Source organism: Salvelinus alpinus, chromosome 20 (assembly GCF_045679555.1).
Source record: "Salvelinus alpinus chromosome 20, SLU_Salpinus.1, whole genome shotgun sequence".
Taxonomy (NCBI): domain Eukaryota; kingdom Metazoa; phylum Chordata; class Actinopteri; order Salmoniformes; family Salmonidae; genus Salvelinus; species Salvelinus alpinus.
The window spans coordinates 51341426-51363268 of NC_092105.1; the positions used below are offsets into that span (position 1 = coordinate 51341426).

The 21843-nt window shown below is 41.3% G+C and overlaps 1 protein-coding gene across 5 annotated transcripts in view; it reads right to left on the reverse strand.

The window, feature by feature from the left end:
• Nucleotides 1–21843, reverse strand: part of LOC139547060 (LIM domain only protein 7-like) — a 98585-nt gene that overhangs the window by 7334 nt on the left and 69408 nt on the right. For all 5 annotated transcript variants that reach the window (XM_071356113.1, XM_071356116.1, XM_071356115.1 and 2 more), the window contains 11 exons: nucleotides 19639–19968; nucleotides 19145–19259; nucleotides 15728–15889; nucleotides 12364–12551; nucleotides 12036–12099; nucleotides 7716–7766; nucleotides 5903–5928; nucleotides 5158–5265; nucleotides 4353–4445; nucleotides 3894–4267; nucleotides 2179–2235 (listed from right to left, as the gene is read on the reverse strand). In XM_071356113.1, the coding sequence (XP_071212214.1) occupies nucleotides 2179–2235; nucleotides 3894–4267; nucleotides 4353–4445; nucleotides 5158–5265; nucleotides 5903–5928; nucleotides 7716–7766; nucleotides 12036–12099; nucleotides 12364–12551; nucleotides 15728–15889; nucleotides 19145–19259; nucleotides 19639–19968 (1568 nt within the window). The remainder of the gene's footprint in view (nucleotides 1–2178; nucleotides 2236–3893; nucleotides 4268–4352; nucleotides 4446–5157; nucleotides 5266–5902; nucleotides 5929–7715; nucleotides 7767–12035; nucleotides 12100–12363; nucleotides 12552–15727; nucleotides 15890–19144; nucleotides 19260–19638; nucleotides 19969–21843) is intronic.

A 21843-nucleotide genomic window follows, 5' to 3' on the forward strand; every position in this document is an offset into this window, starting at 1 on the left:
CGTCTGCGTAGAGGTGTACCAGAGAATCACCAGCAGCAAGAGCAACATCATTGATGTATACAGAGAAGAGAGTCGGCCCGAGGCTTGAACCCTGTGGCACCCCCATAGAGACTGCCAGAGGTCCGGACAACAGGCCCTCCGATTTGACACACTGAACTCTATCAGAGAAGTAGTTGGTAAACCAGGCGAGGCAATCATTTGAGAAACCAAGGCTGTCGAGTCTGCCAATAAGAATGTGGTGATTGACAGAGTCGAAAGCCTTGGCCAGGTCGATGAATACCGCTGCACAGTAATGTCTCTTATCGATTGCGGTTATGATGTTGTTTAGGACCTTGAGCGTGGCTGAGGTGCACCCATGACCAGCTCTGAAACCAGATTGCATAGCGGAGAAGGTACGGTGGGATTCGAAATGGTCGGTAATCTGTTTGTTAACTTGGCTTTCGAAGACCTTAGAAAGACAGGGTAGGATAGATATAGGTCTGTAGCAGTTTGGGTCTAGAGTGTCTCCCCCTTTGAAGAGGGGGATGACCGCGGCAGCTTTCCAATCTTTGGGAATCTCAGACAATACGAAAGAGAGGTTGAACAGGCTAGTAATAGTGGTTGCAACAATTTTGACGCGACAAGCTTGACACACCTGTATTTGGGGCGTTCTCCCATTCTTCTCTGCAGATCCTCTCAAGCTCTGTCAGGTTGGATGGGGAGTGTTGCTGCACAGCTTTTTTCCGGTCTCTCCAGAGATGTTCAATCGGGTTCAACTCTGGGCTCTGGCTGGGCCCCTCCAGGACATTCAGAGACTTGTCCTGAAGCCACCCCTGCATTGTCTTGGCTGTGTGCTTAGGGTCGTTCTGTTGGAAGGTGAACCTTCAGCCCAGTCTGAGGTCCTGAGCAGGTTTTCATCAAGGATCTCTCTGTACTTTTCTCAGTTCATCTTTGCCTCGATCCTGACTAGTCTCCCAGTCCCTGCCACTGATAAATATCCCCAGGGATGGTGCCAGGTTTCCTCCGGACGTGACATTGGTCTGAGAGTATTTAGGAGCCTTTTGGCAAACTCCAAGCAGGCTGTCATGAGCCTTTTACTGAGGAGTGGCTTACATCTGGCCACTCTACCATAAAGGCCTGATTGGTGGAGTGCTGCAGAGATGGTTGCCCTTCTGGAAGGTTATCCCATCTCCACAGAGGAACTCTAGAGCTCTGTCAGAGTGACAATCAGAGTGACAAGTCACCTTCCTGACCAAGGCCCTTCTCCCCTGATTGCTCAGTTTGGCCGGGCGGCCAACTCGAGGAAGAGTCTTGGTGGTTCCAATCTTCTTCCATTTAAGAATGATGGAGACCACTGTGTTCTTGGGGATCTTCAATGCTGCAGAAATGTTTTGGTACCCTTCCCCAGATCTGTGCCTTGACACAATCCTGTCTCAGAGCTCTACGGGCAATTCCTTCGACCTCGTGGCTTGGTTTTTGCTCTGACATGCACTATTAACTGTGGGTCCTTATATAGACAGGTGCGTGTCTTTCCAAATCATGTCCAATCAATAGAATTTACCACAGGTGGACTCCAATCAAGTTGTAGAAACATTTCAAGGATGATCAATGGAAACAGAATGCACTTGAGCTCAATTTCGAGTCTCATAGCAAAGGGTCTGAATACTTATGTAAATAAGATATTTCTGTTGTTTTTTTTGCACAAAAAAATGTAAACCTGTTTTTGCTTTGTCATTATGGGGTATTGTGTGTAGATTGCTGTCAATTTATTATTATTTTTATTCATTTTAGAATAAGGCTGTGATGTAATATTGTTGAGCCATTAGGGCTCTGGTCAAAAGTAGTGCCCTGTGGGACATGGGCTGCACTACACATTTAGTTATGTTGGTTGACTCTTAGAACATAATGTATTAGTTATAGGCTGAGGCATGCTTTGCGTTTGCTAGTAACAGACCATCGATTTTATGAATGCAATTAAGTCATACTGTATGTTTGTCTGATTGCAACAGAGGCAAAGCCATGGCCACTCTAACGCACATAGGCACGCATGCACTCACACCAGACCTGAACACACACTCAGAAAACTGCAAACCCAGCCCATCTGGCACTCAAGGCAGACGTAAGCAAATACTCTGAGTATTTTAAATTATTTTTTAAGTATTTGATGTTTAGGTTGGACCTTGGCAGACACACACTGACCTGTCTGCCATGGATATCTCAGGCTGGGCCTTGGCATAGCCATAGGAGTCCCCGACCCTGCCAGAAGTTTTGCGAAAGGGTTATGGGGTTACAGCAGTAGAAAGATAATATAGATAGGGAATACAGACAGAGACACAGACAGAGACACACATTGACAGACAGGACAGGACAGGACAGGACAGAACAGAACAGAACAGAACAGAACAGAACAGATGGAAAGACAGACAGGACAAAACACATACAGAGAAGACAAAACACAGGCAGGCCATTAGTGGGGGTTAGAGGTTACAATTCAATGTAAAGTAGACATGAGAACAGGCAACAAGTAATGATTAATTAACTAAATGTTAATGTTTAATATACTGCAGTGAGTTGGTGTTTACAATAAGCATTTGAAGATTTAGCACACACAAATCTTAAAGCCTTACAAACACTTTAACATTATGTCTGTAACGACAAAAGCGCTATAGAAGATAGATGGGATAGAATAATAGATATGTAAGAAATGTGAATTAAACCTCGGATGTATAAGAAGGTAACTAGCATAAGGCAGAGGTAGATCCTCACATTTTTTTGCAGTTGCTATATTGTTTATATCTTTGCCTTATTTGTTATTTTTCTCTTTTTGTTATTAATCCTTGGTGTATGATCATTTTATTTATTTATTAGTGTGCTTGCTTCAGCAAGACCATTCTTCTTCTTTTATATTAGTGTGCTTGCTTCAGCAAGACCATTCTTCTTCTTTTATATTAGTGTGCTTGCTTCAGCAAGACCATTCTTCTTCTTTTATATTAGTGTGCTTGCTTCAGCAAGACCATTCTTCTTCTTTTATATTAGTGTGCTTGCTTCAGCAAGACCATTCTTCTTCTTTTATATTAGTGTGCTTGCTTCAGCAAGACCATTCTTCTTCTTTTATATTAGTGTGCTTGCTTCAGCAAGACCATTCTTCTTCTTTTATATTAGTGTGCTTGCTATTTTTATTATCCATCAATTTACTTCTTTAACCTCTCTCCACCCTTGCCTTCATCCCCCAACCACTCTTTATCTTTCCATCAACCCAACTACGGGTACGGGTTTTCGGAAAAGCCCACTATTTTTAGGCTGGGTTTCTGTACAGCACTTTGAGATATCAGCTGATGTAAGAAGGGCTATATAAATAAATTTGATTTGACTCATTCAACTTCTGTTCAGCTTGAACTTTACATTTGCCAATTTATCCTCCTCCCACTGCCAGAAAAATATATATTTTTAGACTGCACACAAATGATATGTACTTTTTCAAAATTAGGGGAGGGAACTGGGTAGGATGGGAAGGGGGAATTATGGGGAAGGAAAAACGACATTATTGCAAATCTTTATCATTGTAAAAAGCAACACTGAAAAACTGGGGGGAAAAATAAAAAATTCCTGTAATTATACTGGAGCATCATCTACAAGTGACTTTGTTCGTCTACATAATCAATTTTAGATACTTTAGGATAATTTGGACATGATGTGCGAAAAATGCTAACATAGGTACAACGACTTGCATTAGATTAGTGCCACAAAAGTTAAAATGTTAGCATTCGGAAACAGTGCCAGAGAAACTAAAACAAAGCATGGGATTCCTGTTATACCTCGTCCATAGACCGCTTACAGGGTAAGGAAACCAATATGTCATTTTGTAATTTGGGTGAACTAAACCTTTAAAGATAAGAATACATATTATTCTTAACCATTGCTGCTGCTCCTGCATTTTCTCTTTCTCCCTGTGCTGCTGTTCAGCAGCCTCCTGGCGCCTCCTCTCCTCCTCCTTCCTCCTCTGCCATCTCAGCTCCTCCTTTTCCCTCTGTCTTCTCTCCTCATCCTCCTGCTTCTCCCTCCTCTTCCTCTCCTCCTGAAGACGCAGCAGCTCTCGCTCCTCCTCCTCCGTCCTCCTCTCCTCCTCCCACTTTTGCTGCTCCTCCTCCACTCTCCTCCTCTCTTCCTCCTCCTGTCTTCGCTGTGTTTCCTCCTCTTGGGCTTCCTCGTCCTCCCAGGGCGTGGTAGGCTGGCGGAGGGGGGAGTGGGGGCTGATACTCCTGCTGTCCATCTTCAGGTCTCTCGGCTCCTGAGGAACAGACAGTATAGGGTTAAAGCCAAAGTCCTGAGTTACAACCATAAAATTACATTGCTATGGTGATATGGTTCCTCACCTCTTGGTGGTGTCTTCCCCCTTCTGTCACAGCCTCCTGCTGGGCCCGACGCCACTCCTCCTCCAGTTTCTCCTGGTCACGACGGTATTTCTCCTGATCACAAACACGCACACAGAGAGAGACAGGTTAATGTACTGTATGCACCCACACACACACACACAAACACACATTCAGAGTTTATCAAGAGCTTTGGTCACCGGCCCCCTACTGACAACCACTTTTAATCACAATTTGATGTAAAAGGAAAATAGTCTCTCTTGTTAAACAATAGAAATAGAAAGTTCTGGTTTCATGGTAAAGACAAGGAAAGTGCTTCAACTCATTCAGCAATTGACATCCCTTAATATCCCGACAAAAAAAGAATTACCACATTTTAGCCTACCAAAACCTAAGAAAAGGGCAATTGGAAGACAAGGATTAGCTGAAGTCTACCTGACTCCTGAGAACAAAAACTGAAACAATCCCAACGTTTCACCTTCAACCGCTCAGCTCTACATTCCAGCTTCGTTCCCCAGAGTAGGTGAACCTTGTTAGATTTTCTGCCAAGCTTCTATGTCTCATTAAGAAATTAGGCCGTTTGACCCGCGGGGATTACAACAGAGTGGAGGAATAACGAGCCTTGGCTTCTAGTCTACAGTTGCTCTGCAGGGGTCAGGCTGGACACATTTTGTATCTCTCTACCTCCATAAATAGACCTCGGGAGTAATTCAGTGTGCACACACACACACACACACACACACTTCAAACAATCAAAAACACACACAACAATCCCCCCCCCCCCACCACACACATACTACACTCTTACCTGTAGGAGTCTCTCCTGCTCCTTCTGCCATTTCTCCTGCCTCCTGCGCTCCTCCTCCGGGTCCCAGGACAAGCGGTTAGAGGAGGGAGCGATGGAGGCAACGGGCATCTGATGGAGGAGAGGAAGAGGAGAGTAGAGAAGAGACATTGCCATTATTCCTTTATAGGTGAACAATTGTATCCTGCAAATACACAAATTACTTTATTGTTTTTTCTTCACCAGATGTTTGAATATAAGTAATTCTTACAGCCTCTTAATCCCACTTAATCAACACAGCTATTTGAGTCTCCCCAACCCTTATACACATTGTCATGCATATCACTTGTTTTTCAATAAATGTTTCATTGTTTATGTATTAACATGCTACCCATGTACAGTATTTCTGTGTCTGTGACGAAGATGAAAAGTTAAAACTTGAACTGTTAGTTATGTTGTTCAACCTTTTCAAAGTGAGCCACAGATGCTTCAGTCCACTCATCATCCAATTTCAAAGATTGAGTATTGTATGAACAAAGACACAAAGGTTGGGACTAGCATTTTCAATCAAGGAGTTTAAGGAGGCTCAGGATCCTGCCCCTGGTGTGGTAGTTAAATAACCCATCACTATCCCACACAGTAAAGATGTCACTCACAATGATGGGTCAATGCATTGTAAAAACTTAAGAACATAAACACATACTTGAGAGAAAAAAAAACAACCACCTGCTTGTAAAACATTTTGTAGATATTAAATAGAATTGCTTACGTCTGATTTTGCTGACTCTGATCCCCCTTGAAAAAGAATAAACATCATCAAATAAATCGATCTAGTGTTAAACAGTCACATCTCAGAGTGATATACAGCATTCAGTATATGCTGCCATGAGAAGCATTGTTCCTGTATTCTAAAATACTGCATCATTGTCATGTTTGTTGAGACAGTTTAAAGTTTGCTAAAGCAGACACACAGACTGACACCTAGGATAGATATAATACATGCATTTAAATCGCACACACCTGGAGGCTCCACAGGCTACCATACCGAGCAAAAGCTGACAGGCTTGTTAAAACCTCAACTCTTATCCGAGGTTGAGTGTGTGTTCAGATTTGAGTGTTTCAACCTCTAAAAGCTTTTAAATGGTGTTTCAACTTTAACCAAACCCTCGGCTATAATTTGAGATTTTAAATCAAGCCTGAAGCAAACAAGATGTATTTTAAATTCACCTAGAGTCTTGCCAATATTGCCACAAAGAGTCTATGATTTTGGCAGAATAACAGTCCCTGACTGCTGAATAGTCGGGCCCAACATACTGTTGGTGTGTTCCCAAAGTACATCACACTAACTAGATTCAACTTATTAACATCTTATCATTTTTGTTTTTTAATGGATATAACAACAAACATGTACAAGATGCAAAGAGTCAGAAAAAGTCAACAGTCACCAGAATGCATGTTGATGCATGCAAAAGCATTGGCTATGAGTAATAACACAAGAGCAAAAGCACAGCACAGCAAAGCATGCAAGGTTGAGAAGGAGGGGAGCCAATGTGTGATACCTGGACATCATACCAACATACTGTACCATACACCTGACAGCATATGACACCCGAGTTAGCCTTGTGATGGCATTACTTTCTATGGCTTAGTGAATAACCCAGAGCCATAGATATGCACTACGTTACCAAAATTATGTGGACACCTGCTCGTAAAACATCTCATTCCAAAATCATGGGCATACTGCCAATGTTTGTCTATGGAGATTACATGACTGTGTGCTCGATTTTATAGACCTGTTCGCAACGGGTGTGGCTGAAATAGCCGAATCCACTAATTTGAAGGGGTGTCCACATACTTTTGTATATACACTATAGTGTATATCGCTATCCTATATGGCTCTGGAACAGCCTAGAATTGATCATCTTTAATGTTGATTCTCAGTTACTCCTGTGTATGCAGGTACTGAAAACGCAGCCAATCAAAAACACACAAGCAAGAAGTGAGAATTTTGTAACCACTTCTATGGAGTCTAATAGATTGTTATGTTGGTATGGTATTCTGACATGATGTCTCCCCTTTGGTGCTTCAAAGTGCTGGTGAAAACACAACTTTCTCGTCAAGTGTATCCCAACCCTCTCCTGAGGGATCCTCAGACGGTTTTTCAATTTGGTTTTAACCCTGAACTAGCCACCTGATTCAACTAATCTAAGGCCTTTGTGATTAGTTGTCAACTCAGAGCTGCAACAAAAATGTAGATAGATTGCTGGTCCCACAGGAGAGGGTTGGGAAATACTGGTCTAGACTCATCGAGCTCAGTGTCTCTGGGAGAATCACCACACACTCAACCCTGTTTATCACAGAGGTAGACCAGCGCACTGAAACTGGGCCCTGAGAAGCCCGGGTGTGGGAGGGAGGGGGAGACCAATGGGGTTACACTCACTCAGTACCAGATCATATGGAAAAAAGCAGTGGATTTTAGATAGAAAGAGATGGAAGCCTAGAGCAGCCAGCCTCTTGATAGTTACACAGACGATTGATAATAACCCTTCACCAACACCGGGGGTCGATCAGGGGTGTTTTACCTTGTTCAAAAAACTCTGACCTCCGTTTTAAATTTTTCATGGATATGGGTTCTAGGTGAGAGATGGAGAAATCAGAACAGGGTCAGAGAGCGTAAGAGAGTGGGAGAGAAACTTTGAAGTAATTACTTCAATCATGCAGGCACGTGCACATATATGGTTCTACCTGTGCAGAGCACATGCCCCTTTGCCCTTCCAGTCTCCAAATTGCCCTTTTGGGTGGTAGTATTTTTTTGTATACATATTTTGTCACTGTTGTTTGGAACCCACTGCCCGCAAGACAAGCCTTTAAGTTAACTAGCCACCATCCTGTCTATTGGTTGCGCCTGTTGATCTGCCCTGTATGGAGCTTGCGTGGGCCCGGTTGCGCCTTTTGCCCAGTCTGTCCTTTACGGAGAATCCGTGCACCTGTTATCCAAACATGTATGCCTTGAGAGATGCGGTCACTGGTTGAGTGTGTGTAGCTAGCTAGCTAGCTAGCCAGCTAGCTAGTTTAAATATCAACAATACTGCCACAGCAGCTTAACACTTGATTTAGCCTACAGCATGATCACTATTCAGTCTGGTTAGCTGATATGCGCAACAGAGAGAGGCAGTAAGACATAGAGAGGTAAATCACAATCAGTAAAAGAAATTGAGGTAGCTAACAAGCAGATTTACATCAATCACCTACATCAATGGTCAGCTGATTGCCCACCCTCTTTTCCCAATGTCAATTATGTCTCAAGGAGTCACTGCAACAGAGGCATATGGTATGTTATCATTTTCGAGATATGCATTATGAAAGGTCTGTGCACGGCCTTGCTATCATGGCATGGGGAACTTCAATAAAGATCTCCATTCTCCACTATTGTAAACATAACAACTACATTAGGATTGTCATCACACTGTAAAAAAAAAAATCTAATTTTATTGCTTGCATCAGTTACTTGATGTGGAATAGAGTTCCATGTAGTCATGGCTCTATGTAGTACTGTGCGCCTCCCATAGTCTGTTCTGGACTTGAGGACTGTGAAGAGAACTCTTGTGGCATGTCTTGTGGGGTCTGCATGGGTGTCCGAGCTGTGCGCCAGTAGTTCAAACAGACAGCTCGGTGCATTCAACATGTCAATACCTCTCATAAATACAAGTCAATTGCTCTTCCACTTTGGGCCAGGAGAGATTGACATGCATATTATTATATTAGCTCTCTGTGTAAATCCAAGGGCCAGTCGTGCTGCCCTGTTCTGAGCCAATTGCAATTTTCCTAAGTCCCTTTTTGTGGCACCTGACCACACGACTGAATAGTTGTCCAGGTGCGACAAAACTAGGGCCTGTATGACCTGCCTTGTTGATAGTGCTGTTAAGAAGGTAGAGCTGCGCTTTATTATGGACAGACTTCTCCCCATCTTAGCTACTGTTGTATCAAATATGTTTTTACCATGACATTTTACAAACCAGGGTTATGCCAAGCAGTTTACGTACCTCAACTTGCTTAATTTTCACATCATTTATTACCAGATTTAGTTGAGGTTTAGGGTTTAGTGAATGATTTGCCCCAAATACAATGCTTTTAGTTTTAGAAATATTTAGGACTAACTAATTCCTTGCCACCCACTCTGAAACAAACTGCAAATCTTTGTTAAGTGTTGCAGTCATTTCCGTTTTTGTAGTAGCTGACATGTATAGTGTTGAGTCATCCGCATACATAAACACACTGGCTTTACTCAAAGCGGCATGTCATTAGTCAAGAATTAAAAAAGTAAGGGCCCTAGACAGCTGCCCAGGGGAATTCCTGATTCTGCCTGGATTATGTTGGAGAGGCTTCTATTAAAGAACAACCTCTGTGTTCTGGTAGACAGGTAACTCTTTATCCACAATGTAGCAGGTGGTGTAAACCATAACACATACTTTTCTTCCAGCAGCAGACTATGATCGAAAATGTCAAAGGCTGCACTAAAAAACATCAATTTCTCTAAGCCAATCATCAGTCATTTGTGTAAGTGCTGTGCTTGTTGAATGTCCTTCCCTAAAAGTCTGAAAGTTTGTTGACATTTTTTTACTGTAAAATAGCAATGTATCTGGTCAAACACACACATTTCTTTTTACTAAGTGTTGAGAACAGGCTGATTGGTCGACTATTTGAGCCAGTAAAGGGGACTTTGGTATTCTTAGGTAGCGGAATGATTTTTGCTTCCCTCAAAGCCTGGGGGCACACAGTTTCTAGTAGGTTTAAACTGAAAATATTGCAAATAGGAGTCACTACAGACCCTGGTTCGATTCCAGGCTGTGTCACTACCGGCCGTGATTGGGAGTCTCATAGGGTGGCGCACAATTGGCCCAGTGTTGTCGGGGTTTGGCCGGGGTAGGCCGTCATTGTAAATAAGAATTTGTTCTTAACTGACTTGCCTAGTTAAATAAATAAATAAAAAACTATATGAATGATGGAGCTGAGTTTTTTTTATTGAAGGTGCTCCAAAGCTTTTTACTATCATTCTATATGTCATTTATCTTTGTTTCATAGGGTAGTTTCTTTTTATTCAGTTTAGTCACATGATTTCTCAATTTGCAATACGTTTGCCAATCCGTTCTGCAGCCAGACTTTTTGCCATTCCTTTTGCCATTCCTTTTTTCAAATCCTCATCAATCCACAGGGATTTAATAGTTTTTACAGTCATTTTCTTAATGGGTGCATGCTTATTAGTAACTGGAATAAGCAATTTCATAACTGTGTCAAGTGCAGTGTCTGTTTCCTCCTCATTACACACCACGGACCAACAAATATTCTTTACATCAACAACATAGGATTCACTACAAAAGTAGTAAAAATGTGATCAATGCATGTTGATGATTTCATTCCTGTGCTGTTTGTAACTACCCTAGTAGGTTGACTGATAACCTGAACCAGGTTGCAGGCACTGGTTACAGTTTGAAGCTTTTTCTTGAGTGGGCAGCTTGATAAAAGCCAGTCAATATTTTAATCACCCAGAAAATGTTATCATATGTCGCGGGTCGTGGGTCATATGTCGCGGGTCACCACTTCACAGGAGAGCGATTTGAATGTAAACTTTAAAAAAAATCTAAATGTGGTTATTGGCAGAAATGCCTTCACAAACATGTGAACTTTCATGTGCCTTAATAACAAACTTGTATGCCATCTGTAAATATGAATAAAATTGTTAAATTACGAGCCTAGTTGGTTTAGCCAAAGAAAAAGTCAGCAACCTTTCCGCTAGCCATGATTGGCTGAGATAATGAGTGGGCTTGACATGCCGAGAGATGAGTTTGGATTGTCTATTTGAGCTGGTCAGTGTGTCTAGGTAATCCTGTCTAACGTGGCTTTAAAAAAAGTATTGTATATTAAAACTGCATAAGTGTTGCTCTCCACTTCCTGGAGGACTGAGTTTTGAAATCAGTGGAATTCGAGTATGATAGCTAAGGAGATGGAGGAAACACCGGCCTCCGGATTACATCTTCAAACTAAGGGCAACCCTGGCATCCAACAGGAAATGCCTCCAACCATGAATGATGAGTGAATGATGATTAGTCTAGCTAGCTACATTTTCAGATATTACATCTTTCTAATTTTGACAGAAAGAACAATTTGCTTGGCTAGCTATAGCCTAATGTTAGCTAGCTAACATTGAACTTGGTTGATTATTTACCTGGAGATTCATGCAGGGTAGTAACATCATGAGTTGTGATTATGGTTCATTATTTACCTAGCTAAGTAGCTGACATTAGCTGGCTGGTGGTTAGCAGCCTGCAGATTCATGAAGGGCAGTAAGGCCTAGCTAGCTACATGTCTTAACAAAAGACTCCACTATGCAAGTACCCATTTTGGGTGAGTTCGTAAATTCAGTCTAGCCATCTACTCTGATTTCAGAGCACTCTCGTCTGAGTGTGCCAGAGAGCGCAGAATAACTGTTGAATTTACGAACACTCAACACCCGTTGAATATGGCCGGTGTCAGTAAATGTCGGCAAAAATAAATAGCGGTCCTATAGTAGCTGTTAAAAGCTAACCGTATCACGGAATTCACGTAAAATCAGGTTCGGTATTTGTATTTAATGAAGAGCAGTTCTGTTTTAATCAAAAATAACAAACCGAGTGTTTTCCAGCATACAATGTTCAGCTGCACACTCTGATCAAGTCATGTGGTGGCATGCGCAAACAAAATGTGTGAATGTACATACTTATACATAATTGAACAAAGAGCATTCACCACCAAAAACACATACAGTCCCAAAGAGAGAACATTGTCATTGCTTTCTCAAACGTGTTCCTGTTAATAAAGGCTAGTCATAACCTCTCTGGTTAGTATATCTGCTCTATGCTCTTTACCTTTGTTTCTCACGGTCACTGTCTCGTCACGGAAGCCTCCATTCACTCCATTGGATGCCATATCCTGCAACAAGATGAATTAAAAGCCTGTTGAGAACTGTCTGGGGTTTTATCAGTACATTGTATTAATATAGATTCAATGTGACCATGCAACAAACAAAAATCACAATTTTTTTCACAATGATGTCCTTACCAACCTTGTCACAACATGTTTGCAAATTTGTGATATATCAAGTTTTATTTGGGTATTTGTGAGTAACATAGCAAGAAAGCTAATACGAAACATTTGAACATTATCAACACCACGAGGTCTTCCTGTAAAACTCACAATGATTGGTTGGGTAGTGACCTTCTTGATGGTTTCCATGGATCCCCGAGAGGTGAAATCCAAGCGGGTGGTTGCGTTAACGGTGGTTGTGTCGGGGGAACCTATAACTGTTGGATGATGATCCATACTGGTCAGATTGATGGTCTTGTGGCTTTTAAACGGCAGGGAAGGTAGGTCTCTGTCCCAGTCTGAACGTCGCCGACGTGTGGCAATGGCAAATATTTAAAGTGGGTGGGGGGGGTGTGTGTGTGTTTGTGTATGTGTGGGCGTGAAAGCACAACATTAGGAAAGGTACTAGTACTTTAAAGGTACTACTATACAACTATAGTACACAAAGTACTTACAGTATTTTCTGGATGGTATAATAATAGTAAAGACATCAAAACTAAGAGATATGCATTCACTCTTGGCATTCTCTCAACCAGATTCATGAGGTAGTCACCTGGAATGCATTTCAACTAACAGGTGTGCCTTGGTAAAATAAATTTTTTAAATATCTTTTCTCCTTAATACGCTCGAACCAATCAGTTGTGTTGTGACAAGGTAGAGGTGGTATACAGAAGATAGCCCTATTTGGTAAAATACCAGGTCCATACTATGGAAAGAACAGCTCAAGTAAGCAAAGAGAAATGACAGTCCATCATTACTTTAAGACATGAAGGTCAGTCACTCTAGAAAATTTCAAGATCTTTGAAAGTTTCTTCAAGCGCATTTGCAAAAACCATCAAGTGCTATGATGAAACTGGCTCTCATGAAGACCACCACAGGGAAGGAAGACCCAGAGTTACCTCTGCTGCAGAGGATATATTCATTAGAGTTAACTGCATCTCAGATTGCAGCCCAAATAAATGCTTCACAGAGTTCAAGTAACATACACATTTCAACATCAACTGCTCAGACGAGACTACGTGAATCAGGCCTTCATGGTTGAATTGCTGCAATGAAACCACTACTAAAGGACACCAATAAGAAGAAGACTTGCTTGGGCCAAGAAACACGAGCAATGGACATTAGACCGGTGGAAATCTGGCCTTTGGTCTGATGAATCCAAATTTGAGATTTTTGGTTCCAACCGCCGCGTCTTTGTGAGATGCAGAGTATGTGAACAGATGATATCCATATGGAGGAGGAGGTGTGATGGTGTGGGGGTGCTTTGCTGGAGACACTGTCAGTGATTTATTTAGAATTCAAGGCACACTTAACCAGCATGGCTACCACAGCATTCTGCAGCGATACGCCATCCCATCTGGTTTGCGCTTAGTGGGACTATCATTTATTTTCAACAGGACAATGACCCAACACACTTCCAGGCTGTGTAAGGGCAATTTGACCAAGAAGGAGAGTGATGGAGTACAGCATCAGATGACCTGGCCTCCACCCAATTGAGATGGTTTGGGATGAGTTGGACCGCAGAGTGAAGGAAAAGTGCTCAGCAGATGTGGGAACTCCTTCAACAATGTTGGAAAAGGATCCCAGGTAAAGCTGGTTGAGAGAATGCCAACAGTGTGCAAAGCTGTCATCAAGGCAAATGGTGGCTACTTTGAAGAATATAAAATATATTTTGATTTGTTTAACACTTTTTGACTTACTACATGATTCCATATGTGTTATTTCATAGTTTTGATGTCTTCACTATTATTCTACAATGTAGAAAATAGGAAAAATAAAGAAAAACCTTTGAGTAACTTTTGACTGGTACTGTACGCTACCGCTTGGAAGGGAAGATAAGGTTGTTGTTATGGTGTCATTCTAAAGAACAGTGGGGATAACAGAGAAACCACCTTCCGCACCCATGCACAATCTACAAACCCCTAGCTTTACCAACAGGTTTACACACTCTCCTACAAAAGCGTCTATTTTGATATGCATTGCACATTCAACAGATCACACAAATCAATACACTGACTGATGTTTTGGTGGTGTAATCGTGATATAGTAGGATGTGTAAACCTGTTGGTGAAAACCTACAGTGAGCTCCAAAAGTACTGTGACAATTACATTTTGTTTTGTTTTGGCTCAGTTATATAATAACTGTGAGGTTAAAGTGCAGACTGTCAGCTTTAATTTGATGGTATTTTCATCCATATTGGGTTGACCATTTAGACATTACAGCACATTACACAAAAGTATTGGCACAAATACAGGTATATGTGTATTAAATTAGTAAAAGGTTAAGTATTTGGTTTCATATAACACTTAATGACTACATCAAGTACTGTCACGGATCCCTCCGGAACTGTGGTTTCCATTGGAATGTCGATTATTGTTCCCATGTCCATTGGTGGTGTGAGTACCTATGCGTTGATGCAGCTGTTATGCTGCGTGCTATATATATTGTGTATAACAGGTATCGTGTGTTTTTGTATACATGTTTTGGGTGTATTAAAAACCTCTTTGTATTCCTGCGCCTGTCTCCAAAATCCTTTATACCAGTGTGACACCTTGCCTTGTTATTGTAATGATGAGAGGTTAGCACATCATATTTGTGCATCTGTAACTTTCTCACTCATTATTATTCAGGATTATCCATAATCATGGTAGCATCCACCTTAATGTAGAGTCAAAATGACACAATACATTATTTACCATTAATTTCTATTAAACACAAAATAATCTGAAACACAACAAAAACAAACAGAAAATGCGTCCAACAAATGTGTAGAGTCACAAGCTTGATGTAGTCATTGCGTGCTATGAAAATGAGACCAAATACTTAACTTGTTATTACTTTAGTACACAAGTAAATTTGTCCCAATACTTTTGGTCCCCTAAAATAGGGGGACTATGTACAAAGAGTGTTGCAATTTCTAAAAGGTTCACCTGATATGGATGAAAATACCCTCAAATTAAAGCTGACAGTCTGCACTTTAACCTCATCCTCATTGTATCATTTCAAATCCAGTACTGGAGTACAGAGCCAAAAGACCAAGTTCGGACCTGTAGGATCTTGTGCCTGAGTATGAGTTAGTTCTTCACAAGGTAGACACCACATAAGGAATGCACAAAGGAGAACAGAGGGAGACAAACAGAGATAAAGATTCAGAAACACAAACAGACTGTCAGGCAGACAGACATAGAAGGGGAAACAGAAGTATAGAAACACAAGCATACAGAAAGTGAGAGACAGACAGGCAGAGACAGTGAAACTACAAACAAGGAAGATGGACAAAACTGGGCACACATATCACTAACTAAAGGGTTATACCAGAACAGAGGATTAGAAAACTAAGGAAATGATCATTAAACTGCCATTAAATAATTGAGCCATGATGCCAGAAAAATGTACAGCAAACATAAATGACACTGACATTCTACAAATACAAATACTCTGTAACACACACATTCTCTCTAGTCGTCTACTCACTGTTCCTGCCGTGACGGCGTATGTCCATGGTAAGGCTTCCCTGCTGCAGAGCTTGCTCTGTGCTGCTCTTCCACTTGCCGTAGCTCATCTCTGCCACCCTTTGCCCGCTCACCGACAGCACCTCGTCGCCCACCTGCAGTTGGCACAGCTCTGCTGGGCTGCCTGCGGGGCACAGAGAGGGGCAGCGAGGTCAGATATAGAGAGGGTAAGGAAGGAACAGTGGTCAGATATAGAGAGTGTAGAGGGCACGGGGGTAAGATAGATATGTAGAGAGGGAATCGGGTCTCAGATATAGGGGCAGAGAAGGCACGGGGGTGAGTAATAGAGAGGGCAAGACAGGTGTCACAGTAGTGATGTAGACCAGTCAAGATACATCTAAACTGTTACAATAGAGAGATGACAAGGCAGCGATTGCAATAAAACATCTCAATTATTTAAAGTGGCTTCAGCTTCTTGTCTCCTTCCCTCATTTGCATTGACGAGAAAGAACTGGACTACTGAAAAGTCAGGGGTGGAATGACAACAGGCACCAGGTACTCCCCTAGTACATACGGTATAGGCTAGAGAGAGACAACCCCAGCAAATCTGACCTAGATAGAGGCTGCCCTACATAAGGCCGGGCACATGATCTGCTACTGACTACTTATCTTCTAGTCGTTTTAAGAAACATTTGTGTGTTGAAAATGCCTAGACACTTGTATAATGTATTTGCATACACTTCAAACACTTCAAAATACACCAGACACGCCACTATGGGTTTCTTCACGGTACCCAAACCAAAAAGAGATTTCATGCGTTGCTTAGCTATGTATAGAGTCACGTCATCGTGGAATGCGCTGCCACCAGAGGTTACTCAGGAAAAAAGCAAGTAAAAAAAGAAAGAAAACGGATTAAAAAACATACTGTAGCACAGCGCCTCTCCTCTTTCTAAAGATCTAATTTAACTGGACTGTATTTAAGAATATGAAAATGTATGTATAAATAGTGCATAAATAGTATTTTTTGTTGTCTCTTGGTGTCTTTCCTTTACATAACTCTTATTTTTTTATTTAATTTAAATTTTATGTAATATAGTTTACCAAGCTACCAATTACTTCCCACTGGAAGAAGTTAAGCTACACTAAAGCTACCCTTAAGAAACATACAGTTTACTGAACTTAAGCTACCCTTAAGAAACATATAGTTTACTGAACTAAAGCTACCCTTAAGAAACATATAGTTTACTGAACTAAAGCTACCCTTAAGAAACATATAGTTTACTGAACTAAAGCTACCCTTAAAACTTCTCTAGGATAGGGGGCAGCATTTTCACTTTTGGATAAATAGCGTGCCCAATTTCAACTTCCTTCTACTCATCCCCAGAATATAAGATATGCATATTATTAGTAGATTTGGATAGAAAACACTCTGAAGTTTCTAAAACTGTTTGAATCATGTCTGTAAGTCTAACAGAACTTATGTAGCAGGCAAAACCCCGAGCACTAACCATTCATTTATTTTTTATTTTTAGGTCACTGTCTGTTCAATGAATTTTCTTTGGAATACTGGATTTCTAATCACCCTGTTTTCAGTTCCTACGGCTTCCACTGGATGTCACCAGTCTTTGGAAATAGGTTGAGGTTATTCCTTTGTGCAATGAAGAAGTAAGGCCACCTGGAAACAGTGTAACCTCATGTGTACTGTTTGAGAGTTGCGCAAGACTAGAAAAGTAGCGTTAGTTTGTTGATCTCCTGTATTGAAAACAGATAGACCCGTCTTCAATTTGATCGATTATTAACGTTTTTCAAATACCTTAAGTTGTATTACAAAAGTAGTTTGAAATGTTTTGGCAAAGTTTAGAGGTCATTTTTGAGATATTTTGTAGTGACATTGCGCAAATTGGAAGCAGTTTTTTTCTGGATCAAACGCGCCAAATAAATTGACAATTTGGATATATATGGACGGAATTAATCGAACAAAAGGACCATTTGTGATGTTTATGGGACATATTGGAGTGCCAACAAAAGAATCTCGTCAAAGGTAAGGCATGATTTATATTTTATTTCTGCGTTTTGTGTCGTGCCTGCAGGGTTGAAATATGCTACACTCTCTTTGTTTACTGTTGTGCCATCATCAGATAATAGCATCTTATGCTTTCGCCGAAAAGCCTTTTTGAAATCTGACATGTTGGCTGGATTCACAACGAGTGTAGCTTTAATTTGGTATCTTACATGTGTGATTTAATGAAAGTTTGATTTTATATCTTTTTTTTAAAATTTGGCGCTCTACATTTTCCCTGGCTATTGGCCAAGTGGGGACGCTACCGTCCCACATATCCCAGAGAGGTTTTAAGAAACATATAGTTTACTGAACTAAACTACTTTGTGATAAATACTAATATCTAAATCTGAAATATCATAGACTACAAATTTGCAAGAACAGATCACTCTGGAGTCAACTGTTAACATAATGTTTAATTTAGTCTGTTAAACGCAACAACTATGTCTCAAGTGTGAATTAGGAAGGTCTGATGTAAAAAATGTACGAAACTGTGTAGTTGCAGTAGTTAGTTTCACCGCTACATGGCAAAATAGTAATTAACTACTAAAAACACTACCCATATTTGAATTTATTTCAAGTACCAACAAGCTACTGCAAAATGTAATTAAATTACTAGTTTAACTACATCTATTTCACTATTTCACGGTCTATTGGCACTGTACTAAGGTATCTGGCACTACGTGTGGTTGCCAGCAGAGGCAGAAATTGGAGGACGGGCTCATTGTAATGGCTGGAATAGAATCCTATTAATGGTATCAAACACATCAAACTCATGGACCTCCAGCTACTGGTGCAGTGTTAGCAGTGGGATGGTATTTACTCTTCTGTGTGAATTATGAATGGTTTTTGAACAAAAGGGAGTGAAGCCGTTGTCCACGAATCAAATCTCACCAAGCAACTACAGTCCTTTGTTGCGTAAGAAGTCAAAGGAAGACTACAACAAGGGCACGGTATATTTGCTCGTAATTGATCAATGATCATGTCCTAGGGCAGTTTTATTCCCAGTGTCTCACATATTGTCCATTGCTTAAATTAACAACCTTTAAAACTTTCTCACTGAGATGAGAGATGAGCCTGCTGTGCCAGTGGAGGCTGGTGTCACTTTAAATCAAATGATGCGCTCATTGTTAAGGCTGGACTGGAACGGTATCAAACACATTAAACATGGTTCCCAAGTGTTTGATACCGTTACATTAATTGCCATTAATCTGTGCTCATTCTTCCTTCACTATCCTCCAACATGCTGTATGTACAAAGGCCCGGTTTACAATCAGACAGTTGGTTCAGTTGTTACTCTTTGTTTGTGTTAACCATGCTACATGTGTGTGTTTTGTGCTAAATGTGTGTGTGTGTGTGTGTGTGTGCGTATGTGTTTACCTGGTTGGATGGAGGTGATGTGTGCTCCAGTGGAGTCCCAATCTGCCTGGAAGCCAAAGTCTCGACTGCTGTTGGGCTTCTGGTTGAGACTGATCCGCATGTCAGCGTAGCTCTCCTACACAACACACACACACACATTAAGAATGCCAGGTTGTGTTCCAAAGCCAGCGAAAGAATAACATTTGTCCTTCACTATGAATTATTAGTTGCTGTCTGACAATGGAAAGCATCACTCCTACTGTATCTCCTGCTGTATGTAGCACTAGCTGCATAGTATAGTATGCACAGTGACACTACAGTATGCAGTACACATCGTACTCGCTTGCTCATTCCAGTACTGTGACTGCTACTTACATTCCAACATTTCTTTAACAAATTGTTTTTTTACATGTGATGTCCTTATTACTATGTGCTATTTTTGGCTTCAGCTCTGGAATACTGCAAATGTGCCCTGAAAAAGTCTAATCTGCCTCATAACCAAAATCCAAACCTACCTGGTTTGTGTCTTTTGTAGGTAACGGACTGACTGGGGCTGGGTAGGCCACTTTTGGGGTCTGGAGGGCGGGTGAAGGACTCCTGGCCTGAGAAGGGACAGGAGAAGGGGCCAGGGTAGGGGCAAGTGTTGTGGCAAGTGTGGGGGTCACACCCCTTTCTTCTTCTTCTTCTTCTTCTTCTTCTTCTTCACTGCTGTGGGCAGAGCTGGAGAGGGAGTGCGCCTTGTCCTCAGAGGTCATGACCTGGATATAGCGGCTGGGGTCCGACGGCTTCTTGGTGAAATCCGTCTCTCCGTTCACACTTTTCTGAGAGTCAGCCATCAGAGGAGCCTACAGTGCAATCGGAAAGTGTTCAGACCCTTTCACCTTTCCCACATTTTGTTACAGCATTATTCTAAAATTGATTAAATAGTCTCCCCATCAATCTACACACAATACTCCATAATGACATTTTTAAAAATGTTTACAAATTGTCCTGTTGGAAGGTGATCCTTCACCCCAGTTTGAGGTCCTGAGCGTTCTGGAACAGGTTTTCATCAAGGATCTCTCTGTACTTTGTTCCGTTAATCTTTCCCTCCATCCTGACTAGTCTCCCAGTCCCTGCCATTGAAAAACATCCCCACAGCATGCTGCCACCACCATGCTTTGCCGTAGGAATGGTATTGGCCAGGTGATGAGCGGTGCCTCCAGACGTGATGCTTGGCATTCAGGCCAAAGAGTTAAATCTTGGTTTTATCAGACCAGATAATCTTGTTTCTCATTGTCTGAGAGTCCTTTAGGTGCCTTTTGGCAAACTCCAAGCAGGCTGTCACGTGCCTTTTAACGAGGAGTGGCTTCTGTCTGGCCACTCTAGTATAAAGGCCTGATTGGTGGAGTGCTGCAGAGATGGTTGTCCTTCTGGAAGGTTCTCCCATCTCCACAGAGGAACTCTAGAGCTCTGTCAGAGTGACCATCGGGTTCATGGTCACCTCCCTGACCAAGGCCCTTCTCCCCCAATTGCTCAGTTTGGCTGGGGGCTGCCAGCTCTAGGAAGAGTCTTGGTGGTCTCAAACTTCTTCCATTTAAGAATGATGGAGGCCACTGTGTTCTTGGGGACCTTCAATGCCATGGTTTTGGTACCCTTTCCCAGATCTGTGCCTCGATACAATCCTGTCTTGGCGCTCTACGGACAATTTCTTCGACCTCATGACTTGGTTTTTGTTCTGACATGCACTGTCAACTATGGGACCTTATTTAGACAGGTGTGTGCCTTTCCAAATCATGTCCAATCATTTGAATTTACCACAGGTGGACTCCAATCATTTGTAGAAACATCTCAAGGATGATCAATGGAAACAGGATGGACCTGAGCTCATAAGCAAAGGGTCTGAATACTTAGGTAAATAAGGTATACTTTTTATTTTATTGTAATTTTTTTTGCAAACATTTCTAAAAATCTGTTGCTGCTTTGTCATTATGGGGTATTGTGTGTAGATTGATGATCATTTGTTTTTATTTAATCCAAATTAAATTAAGGCTCTAATGTAACAAAATGTGGAAAAAGTTAAGGGGTCTGAATACTTTCCAATGCACTGTATATTTATATGGTTAAAAGGGAGCCTATTTTTACATGGTTAAATGTACTTTGTTAGTCTAATTAAAAGTTGTGAGCAAATACTAATCAAAGTCATAACAAACCATATCAGGCCAACAAAAACCCCTAGACATACAAAAACCCTAGACAATACAAAAACCCTAGACAATACAAAACTAGCGTACCCACCCTAGTCACACCCTGACCTAACCAAAATATAAAGAAAACAGAGATATCACAGGTCAGGGCGTGACAGTCACATAGTTCAAAAAAGCTTCATTCATTATTCACTGACAGATAAAACAAATCAGGCGTGTGAGCAACTACTACACTGGAAATAGACTACGCTGCAACCGACACAATACAACATTCCTACAGTCTTAGGTCCTGTTCATTATGTAACAAATAGAGGAAAATGGACTGAAACAGGTAGCGATTATCTGGACTTGTCCATTAAGAAACATTCATTTAAATGTTTTGTTGTAAAAGTTTCAAAAACGTTGCGTGCCCTAATGAACATAACCAAGTACACAACCCACAGCCATTGAAGTACCTCACCCAAATCCTCTAGTCTACTAAAAGCAGTTTCTGCAGAAAGCAGTCCTGAGGTAACAAACAACTACACACACAGA